At 35.0% G+C, this 25,153-nt stretch overlaps 1 protein-coding gene across 4 annotated transcripts in view; it reads right to left on the bottom strand.

Annotated features, from left to right (window-relative positions):
• LOC149772453 (lysine--tRNA ligase-like) overlaps nucleotides 1–25,153 on the bottom strand; it is an 84,016-nt gene that overhangs the window by 18,378 nt on the left and 40,485 nt on the right. For 3 of the 4 annotated variants that reach the window (XM_089947832.1, XM_089947833.1, XM_089947831.1), the window contains exons 2-6: nucleotides 18,874–19,006; nucleotides 14,170–14,335; nucleotides 11,759–11,852; nucleotides 9,228–9,310; nucleotides 3,127–3,230 (exon numbers count right to left, since the gene is read on the bottom strand). In XM_089947832.1, the coding sequence (XP_089803958.1) occupies nucleotides 3,127–3,230; nucleotides 9,228–9,310; nucleotides 11,759–11,852; nucleotides 14,170–14,335; nucleotides 18,874–19,006 (580 nt within the window). Of the gene's footprint in view, nucleotides 1–3,126; nucleotides 3,231–9,227; nucleotides 9,311–11,758; nucleotides 11,853–14,169; nucleotides 14,336–18,873; nucleotides 19,007–20,480; nucleotides 20,654–25,153 lie in introns of all 4 variants that reach the window. The other variant, XM_089947830.1, reaches the window with a different exon arrangement.

Genomic DNA, 25,153 nt, shown 5'->3' with positions numbered 1-25,153 from the left:
TATACATAGAACAGTGTCAGAAAGAACCTTCACAATGAATACCTATCTAGTTTCATCACTATACATACAACAGTATCAGAAAGAACAAGGTAAATGCAAAAATGTTATGTTTATGCCAACAACAACATCAGAAAGGTGCTAGCTATATACTATCCTTCAAAGCAAAATGATCACTTGGAACGGCATGTCATGCCTGTAACCTGTGCTATGATTTGTCACTAATGTATCTGATTTTGCAATACTGTCAAACAAGAGAATCTTAACTAGCCTTCTGAAACAGTTAGTTGAAAAGCACAAAGCAGGATCAATTAAATAATGTAACAAGAAATGAGTGTTATAAAAGTAGATGTATACAATTTAGAAATGAGTGTTATAAAAGAAGATAGCTACAATGTTACAATCTACAAAGTAGAACTTTTTAAGCCAGCTGCCACAGCTGATGAGAACTGGGATTAATGTTGACACTGTAAAAGTGACACATGAAATCCATGTCCTGCCATTTGCAAATAAAGGAACACAAATTAACTTTCACTCTTCTGTATTAGTTGACAAAGAGATTCTTAACTGTCAGAAATATTTAAGGAAACACAAGATTACAGTGACCTACATTAGAAAAGGAACGAGGCTTTAATAGTAAAAACCAAACAAATACAATGCTTAACAAAAAGTCTTTAAAATTATAACAATAGATTCTCATCTCCTTTATCATACACAAATCTCAGCCACCAGAATCTCAGATAAAAGTGATAAATAAACGAATTCAATTTATCAACGACTTTCATTTGTCACATTGTATAAAACTATATTGCTTGATCCTTCTTAACAAAAGATACGTATAACGGGTTCACATAGATCAAGTCACATTAGCCTAATTTTGGTCTATGTTGCAATATCTGTTTGGACAGATAATGTATTTTATTCCTTCCACTGGAGCAAAAACTTGGGAAAACAAGAGTACTGTAATATGCCCATCTGTGTTTAACAACAGAACTGTAATATGCCCATCTGTGTTTAATAAGAGTACTGTATTATGTCCATCTGTGTTTAATAAGAGTACTCTACTATGCCCATCTGTGTTTAATAATAGTACTGTACTATGCCCATCTGTGTATAATAAGAGTATGTGTTTAATAAGAGTACTGTAATATGTCCATCTGTGTTTAATAAGAGTACTGTAATATGTCCATCTGTGTTTAACAAGAGTACTGTAATATGCCCATCTGTATTTAACAATAGTACTGTAATATGCCCATCTGTAATTAACATGAGTACTTTAATATGTCCATCTGTAATTAACAAGAGTACTGTAATATGTCCATCTGTAATTAACAAGAGTACTGTAATATGCCCATCTGTTTGACAAGAGTACTATAATATGCCCATCTGTGTTTAATGAGAATACTGTAATATGCCCATCTGTGTATAATGAGAGTACTGTAATATGCCCATCGGTGTTTAACAAGAGTACTGTAATATGCCATCTGTGTTTAATAATCCTCTATGCTGGCACCTGTGTATGTTTGACTCGGGAGATTACTGACCAATGGGTCTCAATGACCTAAATGTGAAGAAAACATTTTGTTATTAAACTTGCAGGGACTGTGACTTTTGGCCTTCAGAATCTACTGGCTTCTGCATTACCATCAGGTCAAGTTATCCAATAAGTTTGATCAAGGACAAAAAGTATTCTGCACATCCAACTTTTCAATGACCTTGACTTCTGACCCAAAAATCAATGCACCTCTTTCACAATGCAAGTTAAAGCACTCCACTACGGTTATTATGCAAAAACCATCATCTGTCAGTGACCTTTACTTGTGACATTGTGACCCCACAAACATAACTCACTGACAAACTTTGGTGATGATAAATCGCTGATGACATAAATGGGCCTCTTTCATACCGTAAGCCCTCTACAAACATCGTGCAGGCACATGACATAGCTTTCAAATTACACAAAGATCATTTTTCTTTTTGTCACAGTGACCCTGACATTTGAACTTTTACCCCCAATTCATAAGGTCTCCATGCACAACACTTTACTCCCTTTGCCTTAACACTAAGTACTACTGCATGTACTCGTGTCCTGTTAAACATCAATGAATAAATTTTGGATAGTAACTTGAACGGGAGTCCCTCAAAAGGACTGACACTCTACTAGGCAAAAGAATTTCCATGGATTCAAGATCCTACCATTTCTTCCTGTGAACTTTTCAAGTGTTGAAACCAATTGTGATATTCTTCAGCCAGAAAGTTTTCAAATCAGTTGCTGTAATGCACATAATGAATGTAGGGCTGTCAGATTTTGATGCACATCTAAAGGATACCCATTGATCTAAATGAGCGGCTACCTAGGTACCAAATCAATGAAAAATTGTAACATAACCTGAAAACGCGTTAAATGGGTACCCAATGGCTCATTACCCGGGTTATTATCAACAGGTAGGTACCAGAGTACCTGGGCACCCATTGGCAGATCTAATTAGATGTCAGTTTTTGCACCATTTTCGTTTAGGACAAAGTAGACATTATTAGAAGTCTTTTAGTGAAAACCACATACTGATGTGACCACTCATTCAGATGCAGTGAACAAGATTTTCAAGAGGGCCACAAAGGACTGGCACCAATATCATTTAAGACCAGCTAGATATATTGAATGTCTGACTGGTACCAATATCATTTAGACCAACTAGACATAATAAATGTCTGACTGGCACCAATATCATTTAGACCAACTAGATATACTGAATGTCTGACTGGCACCAACATCATTTAGACCAACTAAACATACTGAATGTCTGACTGGTACCAATATTATTTAGACCAGCTAGACATATTGAATATCTGACTGAAACCAATATCATTTAGACCAACTAGGCATTGAATGTCTGACTGGCACCAATATCACTTAAACCAGCTAGACAGATTGAATGTCTGACTGGCACCAATATCATTTAGACCAACCAGACATCAAAAGAAGTCTTTTAGTGAAAACCCCATGTTGGTAGATTAGTGTTATCAAATGATGACCAGTAGAGCTAAAAACTCAAATTATCCACAGAAACATGCTGATAACTGATAAATAAAAATCTGAATTTCAGTTGGTTCTTAATATGGATTACTAACTTTGTCTTTAACTCCAAAATGCATTGTGGGCAACATGTGTAAACATGGTGATAGAAGCACAACCTCTTGCGGTACAATACTGAGTTCTCCTTTCTTGGTCTTTCCTGTGGATGGAAAAAATATATTTCATAAATGTAAAATTTACTTGTGCAGAGACTTAAACAAATCAGTTTGAAAAATAATTCACTATAAACTGTACTTTCTTTATTTGATTCAAGATTTGAATATACCAAAGGTGAAATTAGTACAGTTGCATCCTAAATTACTATCATGGCTACTTCAAATTTTATTTAATGTGAGACTTTAATGCCAGAACTCATAGCTTCATTGATTTTGGGGTTAAAAAAGATTTTTTTTCTCAAACAACTCAACTTGGTGCAGATTAAATTGTTTTTTTAATGATACTGTGAAAATTCTTGATATGTAAAAATTGCACAAGAACAACAACAGATCAGGAAATTAATACCACTGGGAAAATACTAATAGGAATATGCAAAAATAATGATATTATTATTTAAATGGAATATGTGGTAACAATACAAGTGCTGGTTCTACAACTTTGCAAAATACATCTTGTACAACTAATCTGTTATTTCTAACAAAACTTTGTAATATGGCAATAATTTCTGCCCAAATGAAGTTGACGCATCTCGTCTGTTGTTAATTAATAGTTTTAGATTCTACAACACAACTAAGCACATTTTACCTGTTGACAACAATACATGATCACAAATATTGAGATTGCAAGAAAACATCAGTTACAATTTTATTAAAAGTATTGGTACCAGTAAAACTAAAGAAGACGGTAAAAAAAAGAACCAGGACAAACAGATTAGGAGTGTAGTAAAGAATCCATACATCAGAATGACATCATTGTTTTCATCAATAGTTAATGAAACTGCTTCAAAATGTTTAGTCCGAGTTTCCTCTGATCCATGTCACCCCATTTTTTATATTTGGACATTTATGTCTGGGGTGTAGGGTCAGAGTCCATTCCCTATTGTAAAGTTGGAATTCGCCGACACCATTTGGTGTCGACATAGGGTAGCCGCTTACTAGCCAGACCAGCAAACTTGAATGACCTTTCATCGAGATATACCTGCATGAAATCTATAGGAATATGATTTATTTTCTCAAAAGTCGTGAGCATAGCATTTGTCATGTCTTTAATCTGCTGACAGATGAGACAAAAGTACTTTGTTGCTGAAATTTGACCTGGATCTGGCCATTTGCATTCCGGAGTCACATGACTATACAAATCTCGCAACCTACATGTCAATGACATCTGAGGTCACATAGTCATGTGATATCGACAATAAACAAATTTCCAAAGTGGTGGTACAGAGAATTTGGACTATTATATAGAAGTCACTTAATGTTTGTAAATAAATATAATGCACACTTAATTCTCAGGATATTTATTGTGAGAACCAAAAACATGTCGGTATCGCAGCAGGGAGCAGAAAATCATTTTCAAGAAGTACCGAGCACGTGTCAGGAATGTTTTTGTTGGTGACACATGACTACCACTTTGATATGTTCTCTCTGCATAGTGAATCTGGTTTTCTTCAAATTGCTGCAACATTAAAAAAAATTCAGTCCTTGTTATCACAATAAATATTTTGAGAAGTTTATTTTTTTCTTCTTTTTTTTAAATAAAAATTACATGACTTTAGTTTACATGTTCAATTTGTTTTCCTACAGCAACACTAAATGTTGTATTGTTCATATCACGTGACTATGACCTCTGATGTCACTGACATGTACATTGCAAGAATTGTGTTGTCACTGTGCAAGGGTCAGAGGAAATGTGTAGTAGATAATAGTAATCCAATTTGTAATACAAATACCAAATGATGGCTTGGAACTAACAGCCAAAAGGTCTGCAGAAAATATCACCATGATCAAAATATACATATGAATAACCAAACATAAACAGGACAAATTTGATCAATCTTGCTTTGAGTTTACATGGATCAGTCAGTCCCTTATGTTTAATGTCATTTAGTTTTTGCACACAGAGAGCATGTACTTCTTTTGGTAATACATCTGCATGATATGAAAGTTTGTCTTGTTATTCTTTTGTTGCCATAGTGGTTCTGCCAACCAGAGATCTACACACACTTAATTATGTTGTATGGGGATTCTCTGATAAATCCTATGAGCATTAATCTGTTAATTGTTTCTGAATTTAATATGATTCTCCTACTCTGTGTACAAATATTATTCTGTGCTGAGAACTCCCTTTCATTGTCTGATGTCTGAAAAGGCAAATGCATATCTAGCTTGAACAAGTTACTGTTCTTTATGGTTGTGCAATTTTAAACATCTCAGGTATTCTCTTGGATATATCTGTTCCAGAAATAAAAGTTTTCACAGACATGAACTCGGCCAAAGTTTCACTTCTTTCAGTACTTTGCTGCCTCATATGCCAATTTTCTTCTCTTCCATAATGCTGTATTAGGGTCCAACATTCCCATAGTCTGCTTGTAAGAACATGGATATCTTGAATATGAATTTTTAATTTGTTAAATCCTTATTTATTCAGTTTATTTGAATGCTCAACTTAAATTAGCACACAATCTCTCAGTGCTGAATGACTGGAGGAAAGAAACTAAAATTGCATTAAACTTTTAAATTGCCTGTATTTAGGACTGGTAGTTTTGAAAATACGCTGCATAGTAGGTTAGGCCTAATGGGCATCCTGTAAATCCAACACGTACAACGGACTTGCACTCTACATCAATTTTGGGCTCAAAATCACACACTGGTATTTCCAGTGATATTTTCCCAATGTCCAACAGACTGATATACATGAAATTCATTGCCATCATAGCTATCACTAGCCAGTATTTGCCGACTGAAAACGTCTGAAGATAAACCCTGTTGTGACTCAGCCATTTTATTTTCCTGTGTGGCCCTTATTTGAAACAGGCATTTGTAAAACTTCTATGATGAAAGTAAGGTTACAAATACCATTATTGCTTGTTTTAGGGCCCAATGAACCAATCAAATTTAGTTTAACAGCCATTCATATCGAACCAAAGTCAGACTTGCCAACCCTGATGAGTCCATCTCAGTAAGGCAGTTGATTTTTTTTCTGTAAGATTGACCAGTCTTCAGTAAGGTGTAACAAAATATTAATAACTGCTATTGTAAAGCTGGAAAACGTAATTAAAAGTTTGATGCATTGATGATAATCATTATGTTCAACTGAAAAGTTTGTAAAGTACGCGTATGCTTTTTTTATCACTAGTACAGTTGCACAAACTCTAGTTCCAAACCCTATGCAGCTCAATGGCTTGTTGCTATCTCTCAACTTGATATAATTCTTGGACAGCAATTGCATCTCCCACCAAGAGTCATACTCAAATTGGCATGTGATGTCCAATAAACGTAACTGTGTCCTTTCCAGCTTTTATTCACAAAAATCTAAATATTCCTTTTTATTCTTCTGTATCGATTATTAACACTTTTCTAGAAGCTAATTTTCCCTTTCGTCTTAAACATGCATCGCTTTCTGGACTCCATTTGGAAAAACTCCAAAAGCAAGTTTGATCATGCAGATGCTTAGCATGAACAAACAGGTGCAGTTTAAAGTGCCCGGGGTGCTGCTGTAAATTTAGTCTGGTTCCCTGACTAATTTCACTAACTCTAAGATAAAACCCATATGAAAATAAAACATGGATGAACAAATTATAAGGATTTCGCAGCAACAATCATTTTTCCGTAGTTTTTGCTAGTATGCCACAAGTCCGTATTTTAAGGGTAATTTTCTTAAGACTTACAGCGAATTCATAAGAGTTGGTAGGTCTGCAAAGTATCCAGCTATTTTAACGTTTGCAAATTAAGCGCTCCAAGACCGATACTGGCAGCATGGATTACATCGTGAAATCCACTTTTAAAGTTGAATTAAAATTGCATACTGCGCAAAGCACATGGTTTTTTTAATCTGTGATTTTGACATAATTTGCATAACGCATATCACTGCTTTAAAAGTACATTAATTCTGACAAATCTAGTGCACTTGTGTGTACTGGCATCATTTCTGACATAATGTTTTATTCAACTTGAGTTAGACAGCTACAAGGGGTTAGATGCGATTTTTAAGATATATTCTTTTTTTTCTTCAGACAACCCCACCAGTGATTTCTCATCTTGTTAACACAACCCACAACAGAAGTGATTCTCCTAACCAACCTTCTCCTGTCAGAAACAAAATAGTTTGAAACACTACCACCTACAGAAGTTTTTTGAAGTGCTGTCCCCGGGGGTAATATGTTTTTCTGGAACAGCCCTAAGATATCCTATTTGAGGAAGAATCTGTTTCGTAAAGGTCTATCCATTACTAAAAGCCAAACTGGTATTTTCTTTAAATACAGTCTTAAAGATAGTATGATCGTCTTCTATATAAGCACCCACATTTGTCTTTCTCTGTCATGGCTGCCAAACAAGAATTCATAGGTTTCAAGCTCACAGTGGCATCCCAATTTTTTAAATATATTTTTGTATTTTTATATTAAAACTTTCTTTTAAACTCACTCTTCCCAATTTTTGTTTATTCTGTTGTGGGATGGGCTATCAACCTAGTTTAACTATAATTCTCAATATCAACTTTCTTGCTCTAATTATATTTAAAAAATTCAATTTTTCTCTAAAACTGTTAACTTTCTCTTAATCATGTGTGCTGCTAGACAATGTCTACTATAAGTGTGCATAACAATCAGAAGGGGCCCCGAGTGGCCGAGTGGTCTAAAGCGCTCTTCGTTACGGATCACTGCCATCTCACCTCTGTCTGCGGCGGTTCGAGTCTAAGATTCAGCCAATGTGGGCATGTGAGAAAGCTTGCCAGTAGCTTCTCGTGGGTCGGTGGTTCTTTCCGGGGTTTTCCGGGTTCTTCCTCCACCATTAATACTGGCCGCCATGTATAGCCCATCGTGCTGAAAAATGGCGTTAAACCCCACAACAACAACAACAACAATCAGAAACCAGTTAACCACAGGCATTTTGCAAGTGTCTACAATTAAAGTCAACTTCCATTGTAGCTTCTTGGCATTACCATGGTTTGATTACCAAAATTAGTAATCTCTAGGACAATTGGGGATTTCTTGTGGACACAGCAGACTAGGACAATTGGATATTTATTGTGGACACTGGGCTGTAGGACAATTGGGGATTTCTTGTGGGCACAGTGGTCTGTATTTGCAGAACATTTGCAAGACATGAGCACAATGCCTGAAATTGTAGGGGTCACTTTGTGTTTACTAAGGCACTATGTTTAGCTACCTATAACTACGGCTATTTAACCTCTCCAGATGAGATACTCTTGAGATTAAAAACCGGAATGTGCATCGTTCAATTTTAAGGGCTGGTCCTGTAAAACATACTGAAGCCCAACGATGCCACTTTAATGTGGAGTAGTCTCCCATAGATGCAATTTAGAATGCAGTATCATTTTCATATGAATTCCTGAGTAGTTGTAGTAGCCCGCTATACGTTTTTAAAATGACCTCCCCTGGGTACCATGCATGTTTTACGAACAGCCCTAAATTACAACAAAGATGTTGCAACAACAAAAATATTGACTACAAGGCATATGAAGTCAGTTTAATTTTCCTGGAAAGGTAAAAAAAAACAGGTATGAGAATGATGAATTAAACAATTTCCTACAGTGTTGATGAATTCCTTTGACACTATGTTTCCCCCTAAAAACAACCTTCAATTCTCATCATTTTGGAGAAACCAGGAACCATTTTCAATCTTTCACTGGCAACAAAAATCCCTTAAATCAGGGAACTGATTTTCAATCATCAATTGGCAATAAAAATCACTCAAATCAGGCAATTGATTTTCAATCATCAATTGGCAATAAAAATCACTCAAATCAGGGAATTCATTTTCTATCATCAATAGACAATAAAAATCACTCAAATCAGGTAATTCATTTCAATCATCAATTGGCAATAAAAATCACTCAAATCAGGCAACTGATTTTCAATCATCAATTGGTAATAAAAATCACTCAAATCAGGGAATTCATTTCAGTCATTAATTGGCAATAAAAATAACTGAAATCATGAAATTGTCTAAAGATACTATACCTGGATATCCCCTTACTCCCACAATGTCACCACGCCGGATTTTGCCCACCATCTTAGCAAACTCCTCTTCACTTTTGTAGTACCTACAGATGAGAAACAAATAAATTAAAAGGTGAAAATAATCTTCATTAAATAGCAGAACACCACATCAGCTGACTTGAAGAAACAAATTTCAAAAGCGGCACACTGTTCTTCTTAGTCTTGCCTGCAATATAAGGATACACTCATTGGCATTAGAACTTCTAAAGTTTTGAATCAACCTTTAATGACCAGTGCATCAGCTGAACAGAGAAGTAACCATACCCGACTCATTCAAACAGTCCTCTCATCTGCTCTCAACATCATGTCCCAAATCTAATACCCTCTTCTTCCCTTCTAGAGTACTCCCCCTTGCCTTTGTCAGATCAAACAAATTCAATCCTTCAACTAATATATTCTTTTAATTCCATCTTTCTCTTAGGTTTAGTTAATGTGAGAGAAAAAAATATAAGTTTTTGTCTGTTGTTACTTTTATCAACACTCTTTTGTCTGTTATCATCAACAGTATTTTGCCTTGTTATCATCAACAGTATTTTGTCTGTTATCATCAACAGTATTTTGTCTGTTATCATCAACAGTTTTCTTGTTATTTTCATCAATGGTCTTTTTCTGTTGTAACTTTTATCAATGTTAAATTACATTAATGGTAGTGTCATTTCCAAAAATGTGACCCATTTATTGTGAAAGGTGCTCATGTTGCCCAAACTTTATGTAAGAAAGTGACAACACACTGTTGCTGCTTTTGCTGGTTTTGGGCTCTCATGGCCTATATAATAATTTTTTCAAATTTAATATTTTATATCAACTGTTTTAATAAGTTTGTAAGCTATCCTTGTCACTCTCATCACAAAGGTCTCAGGATAATTGTATAGGAAGGATAAACTAATCTTAACATGCAATACTTACTAATTGTTACTGCATAGCTTTTATTTTTTTTGTGTTGAAAAATCTCATCCATTTAGAGGAAAAACATCCTCCCACAAAGTGGAGAATCATGAAAAAGACACAGTCCACTTTTGCACCTCACATGACCATGCACAGAAGAGTGTATTCATAAATGGCTTTATGCTACGATACCGGAGCAGGGTGGGTGATGACATCTGGCAGTAGCAACAAGTATTGCATAATTAAAATGAGTTTTACCCCCACCACCACAATTTTTTTTTTTAAATAGCAGCAATATCTTGCCCATTATTATTGCATAGCTGAATTTTTCAGTTATAAGTGTATGCTAATGTATTAAACTGATCGCCATTTGAGGGAGAGATCCACTTTACAAATTGTTGGTGTCAGTTGTGCCGTAAGGCCTGGACCCACAGGAAAAAGGCAAGTACTATGTTGCACTAATGAGCAAAAGTAGAAGCAGAAAGTGAATCACCAAAATACTGCCTTCATGGCATCCTGCAAGGATGAATGATTTAAATAGACCAAAGAGGCATCAACCGCTCAAGCCTCATAATATTTAAGTTTCATATCTATCAGTAAGAGACTGAAAAACTCTTTCAAATATGGTGACAGTTGTTAGGATTCTATGGTCTTACACTAAGTAACAGAAGAGACCAACATGTTTCGTAAAATTCAGCACACAACTTATTTCCCAAGAATACAAAGTGAAAATGTAAAAAGAAGTTATGAGTATTGTGAATTAAATACTAAACGGACAGTTCTATAACAAGTCCAGATGTATAGAGTTCCAAATGAATTCCAGTGATGTTCAAAATAGATTCCAATATTGAATGTGCTCATGTGCCTGAAGTCTCAAATGTGCTAATGTGGTGTCAACCATCTTTTGATGTATCACAATAATATAATAAAATTTCTTTCAATGAATTTACTATAATTCCTAATTAATATTTTAGTTCAAGAAGTATTATTGAGCAATCTGTAATTCCAGTGCATAATTTAAATAAATAAATTAACCCAAACTAAAAAATGAACACAACACAAAGACTCATTCAAATTTGACTGTAAAGGTAGCAATGAATAATTCTACAGAAAAGAACTTTATATACCCCTCCACTTGGCTGCAATTACCATTTTCTAGAAATACTCATTTTAACTGAAAATTTCTATTCTGGAACCATCTAAGATCAGAATCAAGACTGTATCTATAACTCAAACTTAAGTAAACATGTTTACAATTAACAATGATCTGAATATTTAATCTATAATATAAGCAATTTATCTCTGATCAGGTTACGAATGACACAACCATTAACATGGCATGATAGATGATTGTATGTGCATGCATATGCAAGGTGAACAAGTGAAAAGTCTGACTGACAATTCTCCATTCTTTGAGAGGAAGTATTTGTAACAAAAGGATTGGATATTTTGGCACAAACCAAAATCTGCGCAAAGGCAATGGGTAAGATATTAAAATGCAATTCCTGGGCCCCTAATAATCTGAGTGAGTAGGAAGGAATAAAAATGTATTGGTTAATCAGTCCAGTAAAACAATAATAAAAGACAGACTTGAAAATGTCACATACTTTGCATTAGCCATGATCTGGATTTTAACACCTTCTCCTCGAAGGTCATAGAAAACCAGTTTTGCACCAGCATCTCTCTTGGCATGGATCCTACCTGAAATCACAATGTCATTCATAGTCATAAATGTACAACAGATAATAACAGTCTCAATTTTCATTTAAGAAAGTTTACAAAATGTATTGCTTTTTGTGTCAGTAGATTTTTTTTATGGTTAGTTCATTTATCTTTGCTGCCCAATGATCCTATTTTACTTTTAAGCTCTGATTTCAATAAATACAAGCATTCTTGTGCCAAAAGCAAGCTACCAACATAGACTTTGCAGAAACAATAACAGTCATATCATGAAGTACATTCATACTTGGCTATGAACTGGTGACATAGGGTCAGCAAGGTCATTTCAAAACTGAGTGTAAGGTTAATTTGTTGTTCTTGATGTCCAAAAATATTGAAAGATGTTACAACAAAAAAACACATGCAAAGCAAAAGATCTTACAAGTGTTGAGTTTGTCAATACCCCTTTCCCACTAAAAACAAAACAAATGAAAACATTCAGTCAAACAAGATTCATACTACAGTTTATATAAAATGTGAAAATACTGTTCACACTCTGTTCGCACTGCTGTCATCCGTAGTATGATAGATTGACTGTATGCATTCAACAAGTGGGCAGCCCTAAAATCGTGACTGATCATCATGTGACATTCTACAACATTTTAATAGTGCAAAACAGTCATGTAATGATTTATTTTGTAATATCATAGCTGTATTGCTTGTTGTTAATAAATAACTATCCCATCTTTTTCAATTTTCATTGCCTATTACATTAATAGACTTTTCATTGCCTATTACATTAACACACTTGGAATAATATTCACTGCTTGTTCTGGCGAAATTTTTTGAAAATTGGCCACAAATTATTGAGGTTGGCGAATTTTTGGGCAACAACTTTTTAAAAGCCACGACCATCTCTGTCAATGTGTGACCGAGTTAACCCCAAAATATTGGCATGATCATGTTACAAATCTATGGTCTTAAACCAATTAACAGAAAGAAGCAAAAGCAACAAGTTCAGTAAAACTTAACAAATAATTAATTTCCTCAGTCATAAACTCAAAATGAAGAAGAACTTGCAGTATTATTAATTATGTTCAACATAAGTCCAAGGGGCCCCGAGTGGTCTAAACTGCTGTCCGTTAAGGATCAATGCCATCTCACCTCTGTCTGCATGGGTTTCGAGTCTCGGATTCGGCTAATGAGGGTATGTGAGAAAGCTTGTCAGTAGCTTCTTGTGGGTCGGTGGTTCTTTCCGAGGTTTTCCCGGGTTCTTCCTCCACCATTAATATTGGCCACCATGTATAGCCTATCATGTGCTGAAAAATGGCGTTAAGCCCTAAAACAACACAAGTCCAAAAGAAGAATGTGTTCTGAATGAATTCCAGGCCTTGAATTTGCTGATTTACCAATATCCTTGAATAAGCTGAAGTGCAGTCTTGACATATCAAAATGGCATAGTCCAAAACTCCTTTGAATGAATTCACGATAATTCCAGAATAATATTTTAGTCCTGAGTCCATCAGTACTTTGTAATTCCCATGAATAATCCAAGCAAATGATTACTCTCAAATTATATGTAAACATAACATTCAATACATATGCAGACTGAGTTTAATAACAAAAACTGAGGAAATAGGAATAAATTGTCCACATCCTTGTACTAATATACATACTACTGCTCAACATCTCACTATTCTCCTATTTGATCTATCATGCATTTTCTCTCACGTGACATATTTTGCAATACATCACGATGTCGCAATAGAACCCATGCAACAGGAAACTATCCCAAACTAGACAACAGGTTCATTAAGACTTATTTTAAAACACCTATTTTTAGCTCACACTGCAGTCTACAGTCAAACACCCAAAGTAAAGGACACAATATAGATATAAACAACAATTACCAAAGCTGAGTAAAAAGGTACTTATTTTTAAAGTCACTTACATCAGAACAAACTACCAATTAAGTTTTATGGCATTACAATTATTTTCAAAACATTATTTCTAAAACCTCTTAATAATATTTGAGAGATATTACTGAAATTAGTGCAGTGGTGATATGATTTGAAACTAAGGGATGTATTTCAATCAGCACAAGTTAAAATCTAGATGTACAACCATGTTTTTGTTGTAGGGCTTAACGCCATTTTTCAGCACAAGATAAGCTATACATGGCATCCATTATAAATGGTGGTGGAGAACCCGGGAAAACCCTGGAAAGAAACACCAACCCACAAGAAGCTACTGGCAAGCTTTCTCACATTGGCCTGGTATGTGCTGTTCAAAGATGGACATGTGTTATAAACCAGATTTATTTGAAGAGAAAATGGACTAACGTGCATCAAATACTGACCTGATAAACTGAGGGTTTCACTCTCTATCACAAGTCCAAGCTCTATGTTCTGATATTTGTCTATGTAGTCTGTGAGGGATATGTCCACATGGAACTTGTGTGGATAGGGAACATCTCCTTCAATTTTCAGCTGCGACACAATCTTGGAGCGCAGTTTTAAATATTCCTTAATGATCCAAAAGAGAAAAATTAAATGAGACACAAATATTAAGATACTGAAGAGACTGATAAATTCAAATTTATAAGCGAGGAAGGAAAACTATTTATTTAATTTCAAGATGGAGAAAGAATGGACAAAGAACTTGCAACAAAAAATGAAAAAAGAATCTGCAAGATTAAGCTGATAAACCTCTTTCTCAGATATTGAAGCTGGTTGTTGCTGTTGTGGGTTTAATGCCATTTATCCACCATAAACCACTATACAAGGCAGCCAGTATATCTGGTGAAAGAAGAATCTAGGAAAACCATGGGAAGAACCACCAACCCATGAGAAGCTACTGGCAACCTTTCTCACATAACCATGTTGGCCAAGCCCAAGACTTGAACCCACACAGACAGGGTGAGATGCCAGTGATCTGTAAAGGCAAGACCACTCGGACACCTAAGGCCCCAATATTGGAACTGGCATTATGGATTGATATAACTACTATTACAATTCTATGGTTTTAAACTAAGTAATAGACCCAGACCAAAATAAACATGTTCACCTTTACTGATAATGATCCCAATATGTAACCCACACTTCCTACAGAAATATTAGCTATATACTTTGTTTTAAAAAATAAGAACAACATCAACGTTCTGAGTTAAGTGCACAGAGAACTTAATTTTGGACAATATCAAGTCCAAAATACAATTATGCATTCACACCCTCAAACTGTGTGAATAAATATAAATAATTCCCAAAAGAAAGCTAGCAGAAAAATAAAAATAAGCAGCAAATTCCACCATAAACCAGCTTTAAATCAGAAATCTAAAATCAAGACAACCGGAGCGCCTCGATGAGTTTAAACACTCTACTGGCTGAAAAGAATTTCCAGGATTTCATGACAAGACCATTTGTGTTCTTTTTAAGTGCTGAGTGTCAAAACCATCTCTGATACTCTTCTCCAATAACGATTTCAATTAGCTGTTGTGGGCTACTTATTGGCACCATTCCCATTTAGGCATCACAAAAAAGTCTTTTGGTGAAAGTATAATGCAAATATAACCTGCCATCTCCAAGAAGTATTGATAACAAGATTGTTAGTCAGATCATTTACAACTAACTACACAGCGTAAGAAAACTTTCAATGAAAACCACATGCTGGTATGAAAATTCATTAAGGAAAAGCAGTGATAAGATTTTCAAGATGGCTACTGAGGCAGACATATTGAATGTCTTGAGTGGTACCAACTTCATTAAATAATAACAATACAAGAAGTCATTTAGTAAAAACCCCATTTTGGAGAAATAGCAATAAGGTTTTCAAAAGGGCCATTTCACAGCAATATTTTCATTTAAGACCTACTAGACATGTGGTGAAAACCCCATGGTAATATAATGTTTCTTTCAGAAGTAGTGAAAATGTGCAATTTTTTGAAGGGTGGAGTAAAACTACTTTCAACAATGTCATACATACATGTCATTACTGCCTTGACTACCTTTTCCAGAATAACAGTCCCTTCATCTGAGCTCATAATTCCAACCTCCAATTAGATGGAAAGATATAGAACAGGGTCGTCCAACACTGTGGGCCACATAGACCAAAGCTGTGAAGCTTGTGGACCATGTATATATACATACACACACACAGTGGAACCCCGCTATAATGCAATAATTGGGGTCACAAAAATTGTATATGATGAATACGGTATCAACACCGTTTACTATCGTGCCTTCGTGGCATGCAGTTCATCCATAAATGCATTTAATTCCAATGAAAACTGCACACAGATTTACAATATTCAATAATTTTGTCCCAGATCATTGTGTCTGAATTCAACGTCTAATATACAGCATGAACAGGGCATTAACACTGTTTATTTGCTGTCTGATATTGTACCATCAGAGCTTGCAATTATTCCATTTTACATGTAATACCATTGCAAAAATTGCATACATATTTTAACTATTCAAGAATTTTGTCACAGATCATTATGTGTCTGAATTCAATGAGAAAAATTAACAGCAAAATTAGGTTCAGAATGACGAAGCACGTGTACGTTCATTACGTTCCAGGGTCTATGAATGGTGTCTGTAAAAATTTAATACTGGTGAAATTTTCTCATATGCATTTCCATTTACATTTATCCATTGCAAATTTCCAATAATTAACGCTTGTATGCCTATTTGTTTGAATGGCTACAGCAATTATAATTAACAATCAGCACATGCTTGAAGCATGCATGTAACTTTTACTTCAGATTTTGTGAACATCAAAATAAATGTGTGAAAACTACTATACTAATCATTGCACAAAGTGCAGAGAACGACTTGCGTTTGTGAGCTTGCTTTTACATAATGGTACAACAATGTTTTATAAAAAAATAGGAAATTAATAATGAGTTCATAAACAAACACCATACACATGTAAAACCAGAGAACTAGGTGCAGTAGGACTGCAATGATCACAAGTCACTTTTATATTTAAAAAAATTATGCTGAACACAGGTACAATTTCATACCCTTTCAATTTCCAGCTAATAAAGCAGACATCATTTATTGGTCAACTGATTGCGTCTAATAACACCACCAAGCCCAGTAAACATGTTGGTGGCTTTCACTTTTTGATATTTATTAAATTGTGAGAATGAGTCATCTACCACCGCATTGTCTGCTGCTTGGTTGTGTATGCAGTTAAAGAAGAAACGCATGTTGGCTATTGTTTGAGCAACGATTGTATATAGAATTAATTGAAGACAATCACAAAGACGACTTACTGGCTTTATTCATGGATCAGTAATAAGTAACATTTCCTATAATGTTTATTTTGGCATAACACTTCAAGAACCCGGTGAAATTGTTAAATTTCAGAAGTGATGCCACAATCGTATTATATTAAAATTCATATGCAAACTCTTCCCCAAAATGACAATAAATGTTTTACACACTATTTCCCGTACTTAAAAAAATAAAAATTTCCTGGTACAAGAAAAATATACGTACATGTATTTAAAATTTCAGGAACTATGCCACGATCGCATTATAATCGAATTCATATGCGATCTCATCCCCAAAATGATAACAAATTTTTTATACACCATTTCATGTACTTGGAACAAAAAATATTTTTTCATGTGTGAATGCATTTACTAAATTTTGGGAGCCATGCCACAACCGCGTTATATCCGAATTTGCATTATTGCGGGGTTGTACTGTATGTATCTATATATATATTATAGTAATTATACTATAATTATAAAACTGAAATTTTGTATGAGTTTGAGCAACAAAAATATGACCCACAGACCTCAAGCTGGACCACTCTGGTCTAGAACTGTAGAAATGAGATAACCCAAACCAATCTACCATTTCATCAGTTCATGCACAATACTCTTCCTCTTTGAAAAAAGATCCAGACTACACTTGGGTCATCAAAGATGACTGGGAAAAGGGAAACTTATAAGTACTGCATTGCTAAAACTATTTTTACCCCATCAACCCTCCCCCCCAAAAAACTACCATCGCTACTGCCTTGCTGAATTTGCCAGTTCAGAGGGATGAACATATAGTCCACTCTAAAACCTGCTGTTTGCTGGCCAATGGGCAACAATTTTGAATGCTGGCTGAAAGAGTGCTATGAACAGAACATTATGCACCCACCCAGTGTTCTAATAGTCCTCATAGCGGATATGTGAAATTTTATGCAGGTCCATTTTTCTGCCTTCAATCAAAATGACCTTGATCTTTTGATTCTCAAATCCATGTCTCTTCCTTTAAGTGTAAGCCATCCACAAATAGTCAAATCTGTGATGCAGAACATGATTCTGCAGAAACTATTTACCTCTGGTCAGTGACTAAGACCTTTGAAATTTTGACCCCAAAATCAATAGCCTTCTTCCTTATACCATGTGCTAGCAATCTAAAATGTTTGGTTCTGGTTTGTCATGTAGAATATGTTACTGTATTGAAACTACTGTTATACATGCAGTCAGGAGCACTGCCTTGGCTTTTTTTACTCCAAATTTAATAGGGTTTGTTTTTAAACTGAGTAGAAGCCAACCACAAAGTTTGGGAACAAGACGACATAACTCGTGCTACTTTGTGAAAACCTATGCTTCTTCTTTTAGCCAGAGTGACCTTGACCTTTGACAACAAAATCATTAGGGTTCTTTCTTACTTCAAGTGCAAGCTATCAACAAAGTTTGGAAACTGAAGGTGTTCCTAGAGAACCCAAAATATGGTGCAGAAACCATTTCCTTCTTTCAGATAACGACCCTGTCATTTGGAGTCTGATATTGATGGGTTCTTCCTGATTCAAAGTGCAAGCAATCTACAATCTTTGGTAACTGCAGATGGTTATGAAGCTCAAGTTTTATGCAGAAGGAAAAACAGAAACATTATATGCTCTGTCTTAAGCAGGTACTTAAAAATAAAGGCAATTACAACCTGCCCCAAGCTTTAATTAAGGAGGATGCCAAACTTATCACGGATATCAAGGTACTTCAAATGCTAGAATTAACTGGGATTGAAAGTAAATCAGACTTGTATTTAAAGTTTACATTTGGGTCAATCTCTTCCTCTTCATTCTTTTCTGCTATGTTCTCCTTCCCCTCATCCTGTTCCTTCTGCACTGTCAACTTCTCTGCCTTCTCTCGTGCTTTCTTCTCGGCTTTAAGCCGTCGCTTGAGCTCACTAAAACAAATTAAGACACGAAGTCTCTTATATTCAGTAAGAATAGTTATTATAAAATCAGAATTTAATTCAATGAAAGGAAAAGGCTGACGTGACATATGTTTAACATTCCTACAAAGATAAATCTATAACACTATGGTCCAGGTTAGTTATGCATAGAAACAAACTAAGCTAAAACTTAAACATGTGTGGTTTTTTTTTTTTTACTTTCTCCAGGAATGGTGACACCTAATCACCCTTCAAGTACTTTATTTATTCAATGTTTTGTTGTATTGCCAATTTGTTCTCATGGCCTTGACTTTCAACTCCAACATCTCCCAAGTAAGATGACCAATTGTTGCTGAGGAAATTCCAGCTTTAACAAATCTTAAACCACACCTTCCAAGCTCTGTTTTCTGAGATCCTGGACTCTCAATTTAAAATGTTTTTCAATAGTTTTCCACGTGAAAGACTCGTCATGTTTCAGAAACATGGTCCAGGTCTTTCATTTTCAAAATCCAAGACAGCTTTCAAACTGTATACATAACTGAATGACATTTTGAAAACCATGCTGGATTATGACAAAAAAATTGTATTATACAGTGAAAGCAGCTCTCAAAATCAAGACATCAGTAAAGCAAAATCACCTTTAAACTAAATCATGATTGTAGTAACAAAAATGTCTCCTTCAATTTTTGGACACTTTCATAAACTTCAAATCAGTAAACTAATGTAAATTTATACTAAAATGAACCCCATACAACCAAAATCTACTGAGAGGAAATGGCCACTAGAAGCCTGAAACCATACAGTAAGAACAAACATAGAATCCTACTTATCTATATCTTTTATAGGCAAGACACTTTTATATTGAGCCCAGATTTTATTTAAAAAAAAAGCAAAAACCTTTAAAACTGAGCTTAATATAAAAAAAAGACATTAACACTGAACCAAACCAAATATGTGCATGGATGGAAAGACATGTATACAGATGCTAAGTGATAATATTTTGAACAAATTATACCAAATTGGGCTGAACAAAAAATCACTATAAGTGTTTTGTCAAATCATATAAACATTTACTTGTGTGGAGGCATCCAATCACATCCGATTATTAAGTGAAAACAGACCTCTTGAAACTGAAAATCCCTCAAAACACAGAATTGAATTTGGTTTAATTGGCTGTCCGCCTGAAGAGGCTTCACTGTACCACTAAAACTTTTAAAATATCTGACAATATGTAGAGAATTTAAGCAATGCTGGGCAACATGCAAATTCTTACATTCTTCTTAATGAAACAGATAAGCTTCCAAGAGACATGGAAATTATTACATTCTTCTTAATGAAACAGATGAGCTTCCAAGAGACATGGAAACTATTAATATGCTATTCAAATGGAACTCTGATGTTGTTTTGACTTTCCAAAGTACAAAGTCTTGGACACACTGTGTCAAGAAAGTTTTATGAGCCCTGAAGTTTTGTGATAATAATTTACCGTGACTTTGTGAAGTTCCAGCTGCTGGTGTGAACAGAACTGACAAACACTGGGGACCCCCGCCCTGGCCTAAGTAGTCGAGCACACTGATGACAGAGAATAAGGGTACGGGAAAAAAGTCTTGGACTCAACATCCTGATAAATTGCTAATTTCACTCTGTCCTCTTTAAGATCTGAATAAAATACACAAAAGATCTCATACTAGTGAAAGCCTACATGCCAACCTTGAGATGTATAAGCATAAAGTGTACTCTATATATTACTAATACTAATATTAGTACTATGTCGATGCTACAACAGGTAGCTAATATGTTACATGCCATAACCACAGTAAACTGCTTGAAAATTTTACATTTATTTTTACTACTAAGCTGTATCTGCAGGCAAAAATGGGCAAAATCCACATGGATTAGAACCAGAATATAAACATAAAACATACTGATAAATTATTTATATTCATCACTCACTTTACTAGTCTACATGTCTAACTTTTGCCAAATGACTGTGTAGTCCACAATTCTAAAATAAGGTGTCCTTAATCCAAGGGCTGTATTGTATCACTTTTATGCTTCTTAACAAATTTGTAAAACAATGTTGATTTGTCCTTTTTCTTATCAGTCATGTTTTGAAATTAGAAGACCCATCTGCTCTAAGAATTACCATCTACAAGCCAAACCGTAAAAGTCCACTTCACTTAATATCTGGAGCCATTCTGTGTAAAACTAAGACTAGTTCGCTGACTTATCAATATAATCAAAGTTTGTAATTAAAGAAAGCCATGTTTTCTCAGAAATACAATAAAGTTACTATAAATAGAACATTTTAAAAGTACATGTAGATCTATAATGGACAGCAGTTTTTCGTTTTAGAATATTCTTGGATGAGTGTAACTAAGAGATGATAATGTAAAGACAAACTGTTATGTATATTTAATTTGCATTTGTCAGTTAGTTTTTTTATATTTCATTATATGCTATGGATAATTGTATTTGGACCTTGTCAAAAATCAAGTTCATTTTCTACCTGATCTGAATCATTGATATTGGTTTTGTAAACATGATGTTTATCTCAATCCAAGTCCTGTGCTTTGGAAATTCCCCATGATATGATGGGTCTACGTGTATACTTCATTTTAGATACAAACCATGCAATTGCAACTAAGGTTTTATCTTGTAAACACTTGGAACCTTCCAGAATGAAATTTTCCTTTAGGAAATAGTTTTAGAAAATGTTAATTGTGACCTGGGGTCCAGTAAAGGATTATATAATCTAATTTTTCTAGCAATTCATTTGTGCCATAAGATCTGACTAGAATAAGTTGTTTTATTGTTGTATCCAGTATTTCATTTGGGCTAGAATGTATTTTTTCAATTTATTCTTCTCAGGAAATGCAAAATCCTCAAAAATAACATTCTCAGAAATAGTTGGATTTATAATGAAATTTCGTTTAATGATATATCCTTGGATTTGATTATTGTGATTCAACAAAAGGCTGTAGGCATATCACCATGACACAGGCTACCAATGCCACACCTGCACTTCCAGCATTGGATTTATTTTAGAATACTACTCAAGTTTGTTCCGAACTTTAATCATTTGGACCTGTGTTCGAAATTCAAGGATTATTAGATATTTATTCTGCAACAATGTTCCTTTTGCATTTTTCATTGTATTCTTGGAAAAGAAATTATTTGTTAAATTTTATACAATTTTGTTGGTTCTCACTCTTTTTTTTATTACAGTGTGATCATGATTTATGCAATCTCAATTCAAGCAAATTCAAAATACGAGGGGGTGTGTGAAAAAGATCACTGCTATTGAGAGAATTCTCATACATGAGATTGTACCACCGTCACATGCAAACATTACCCACAATTCCCAGCTCTTATGTGCCCACCATTTTGTTTACTGAGGCCGCTGTGCTGCATATGTATGTATAGGTACAAATTGTTTGTTGCAAAGTAAAATGTTTGTTCAAATTTTTGAACGTTATTAGTGATGGCATCTAATAGACGAGCAAGTTAAAGTCCAATGAGACCAAGAAAGTCTATTTCTTTAGAGGTTAAACTTTAAGTAGTGAAAAGGTATGAGTACCACCATGACAAAGCATGCACTGAACCTTAGTGAAAGTACATGTAGAACAATATGTGACAGATTAGAAAAAATAAAAGCAAGTCTGAAAGCTGGAACCTCCCTTTCAAGCCAGAAAAGTTGCTATACCAACCCCAACATAATGGACAGGATGGAAAGGATGTTGGCAATGTGGATTAATAATCAGCATAAGAAGAAAATACCTCTTAGCCAAGCCATTGTATGTGCTATAAAGCCTCTAATTCTCATGGTATCTGAAGGTGATCAAGAAGATTTCATGCCAGTACTGGGTGCTTGCACAAGTTTAAAGTACATTCTGGCTGTTAAAATCTTAAAACAAGTGGTGAAGCTGCATTAGCTAACAAAGAAACAGCAAGAGGGTTTCCCACCAGACTGCAAGAGATTATTTAAAGCAGTGATTACTCAGCAAAGCTGATTTTTAATGTCTATGAAACTGGCCTATACTGGAAGCAAATGCCCAAACACACCTATATTTTAGTGGAAAAGACTGTGCCAGATTTTAAAGCTGCTAAAGACCGTTTCACACTTCCAATGGGAGGCAATGCACAAGGTTACAGCAAGTTGAAGCCTCTCTTGATTTATCATTCAGAAAATCCCAGGGCCTTGAATGAGTAAGAATGGTCAGAGCTGCCTGTCTAATGGTATGCTAACAAGAAAAGATGGATGATCAGTGCAGTGTTCAAGCAATACTTGGAGAAGGACCTGCATTGCAAGCTGAAAAACTATCACCATAGAGAAGGCATTCCATCTGAAATCTTATTCATTTTAGACAATGCCGCCAGCCATCCAAAAACTAGTGAAGACTATTCTGAAAACATTAAAGTCATATATCTACCACCAAATACTACAACCCTTTAGCAACCAATGGATCAGGGTACCATAAAGGCTTTCAAATCATATTATCTGTGGTCAGAAGCAAACAAATGAACGGAATATCATAGTGAAAGATTACTGGAAGGCATTTAACATCAAGGATGTCCTGCAATTTGTAAAAATGTCATAGCAGGAGATTTCACAACACTGCATGAATAGTGTTTGGATGGCTTAGATATCAAAGACACCATCACATTAGCAAATAATACCAGTGTAAAGGCTGGAAACAAAGTCAGACTGGCAGAAGAGAGATGACAAGAGAGCGACATGGGGCAGCTTTTGGAATCTGATGCTGACGAGTTAGCAAATGAAGACCATTGGATTTGGATGAAGAACAAAAAGCATTTGCCAGCCAGCAAGAGGCTTGTAAGCAGCAATATGCTCAGACTTTGACACTGAAAGCGGTGTCTGACGTCGTAAGTCATGTCACTGCTGCTTGCACTTTAATGGAGGATAATGGTCCCGATAGGAATCTAAGTTCATTTATATGGATGCAGTTATATGGATGCAGTTGCTTGTTATGAAGAGCTTTTACAAGAAAAAGAAAGAACATAAGACACAGACTACATCAGACTGTTACTTCATAGTGTCATCTCCAGATTAGCCTTCCACTTCAAGTGGCCTGCTTGCACACCTGAGCCTATCACCTGTTGTCTCTACAGTTCCAAGCAGGATACGTAAACGTTGTCTCTATAGACAGTTCCAAAGAGGGTATCAACACTACTGTTTGATGTAGCTTTCGTTTCTTAATTACGTGTACGTTCCATTGATTAAAATTTATAATTTTATGTTTTAAATTTATGTTTCCCATGTTCTATGTTCATTTTATTATGCTTTTTAGGAAGATTTTATTTTTAAAAAAATTGTAATCTACTTTGCAGAAGCATCCCCCTAATTTGTAACATACTGAATTTCTATGAAGAAAATTATCTTAACTTACAAAGTGCCTCAAAACATAACCCTCAAGGAACTCACATCACACTGTAGTTACTTTAACACTATAGAATCATAATAAAAACACATTTTTACTAATTTATTTGCATTTTCTAATGAACCAGAAAAAAGTTCAATCCATACACAAGTGAGCTAAGACACAATTTGGAGAAATAAGCATAATAATTACAACAAATGCATAATGGTTGGCATGTATGTTGAAGTGCTCTTTTGATGTATTAATATAAAGGATAAACACGGTAATTCTACCACTCTGATATCATGATCCCCAATAGTTATGATTCAAATGAAAAAGACAAATTATCATCATGTCCAACAGACAAGATTCAAATGAAAATGAAACAAATTCTGAATAGAGTTACAGAATGTCTATATTACATAAAACCTCCTGAGACCACCCCTTCTACCTGTCCTACACGTAAGACCTCAACGCTGATATTTGTTGTGGGCGTGAAGATCTTACAGCCTAACTAATAGCGCTGTGTATCGTGTTTTGATGTCGACTAACGTCATTAAAAAACATAAATTTTCAGGAATATTTCACACAACTAACAACGAAAATAACGACGCTTTTCTACAAAGTCATAATTTTTTAGTCAGACTTTACTTACTCTGATGTCTTTTCTCTAATAAATTCAAATTTTCACAAGAAATGGACCTGTTTTCAAGTTTCGTTTGCCTACATTTCAGTTGGCTGGAAAGCGATGAAAGCCGGTAATGCCGAAATCGGGTTA

Source organism: Sinohyriopsis cumingii, unplaced genomic scaffold (genome assembly GCF_028554795.1).
Source record: "Sinohyriopsis cumingii isolate HCF-2022 unplaced genomic scaffold, ASM2855479v2 utg001505l, whole genome shotgun sequence".
Taxonomy (NCBI): domain Eukaryota; kingdom Metazoa; phylum Mollusca; class Bivalvia; order Unionida; family Unionidae; genus Sinohyriopsis; species Sinohyriopsis cumingii.
Note: the sequence above shows the minus strand (reverse complement) of the source record. Positions and strands in the feature narration are given on the sequence as shown.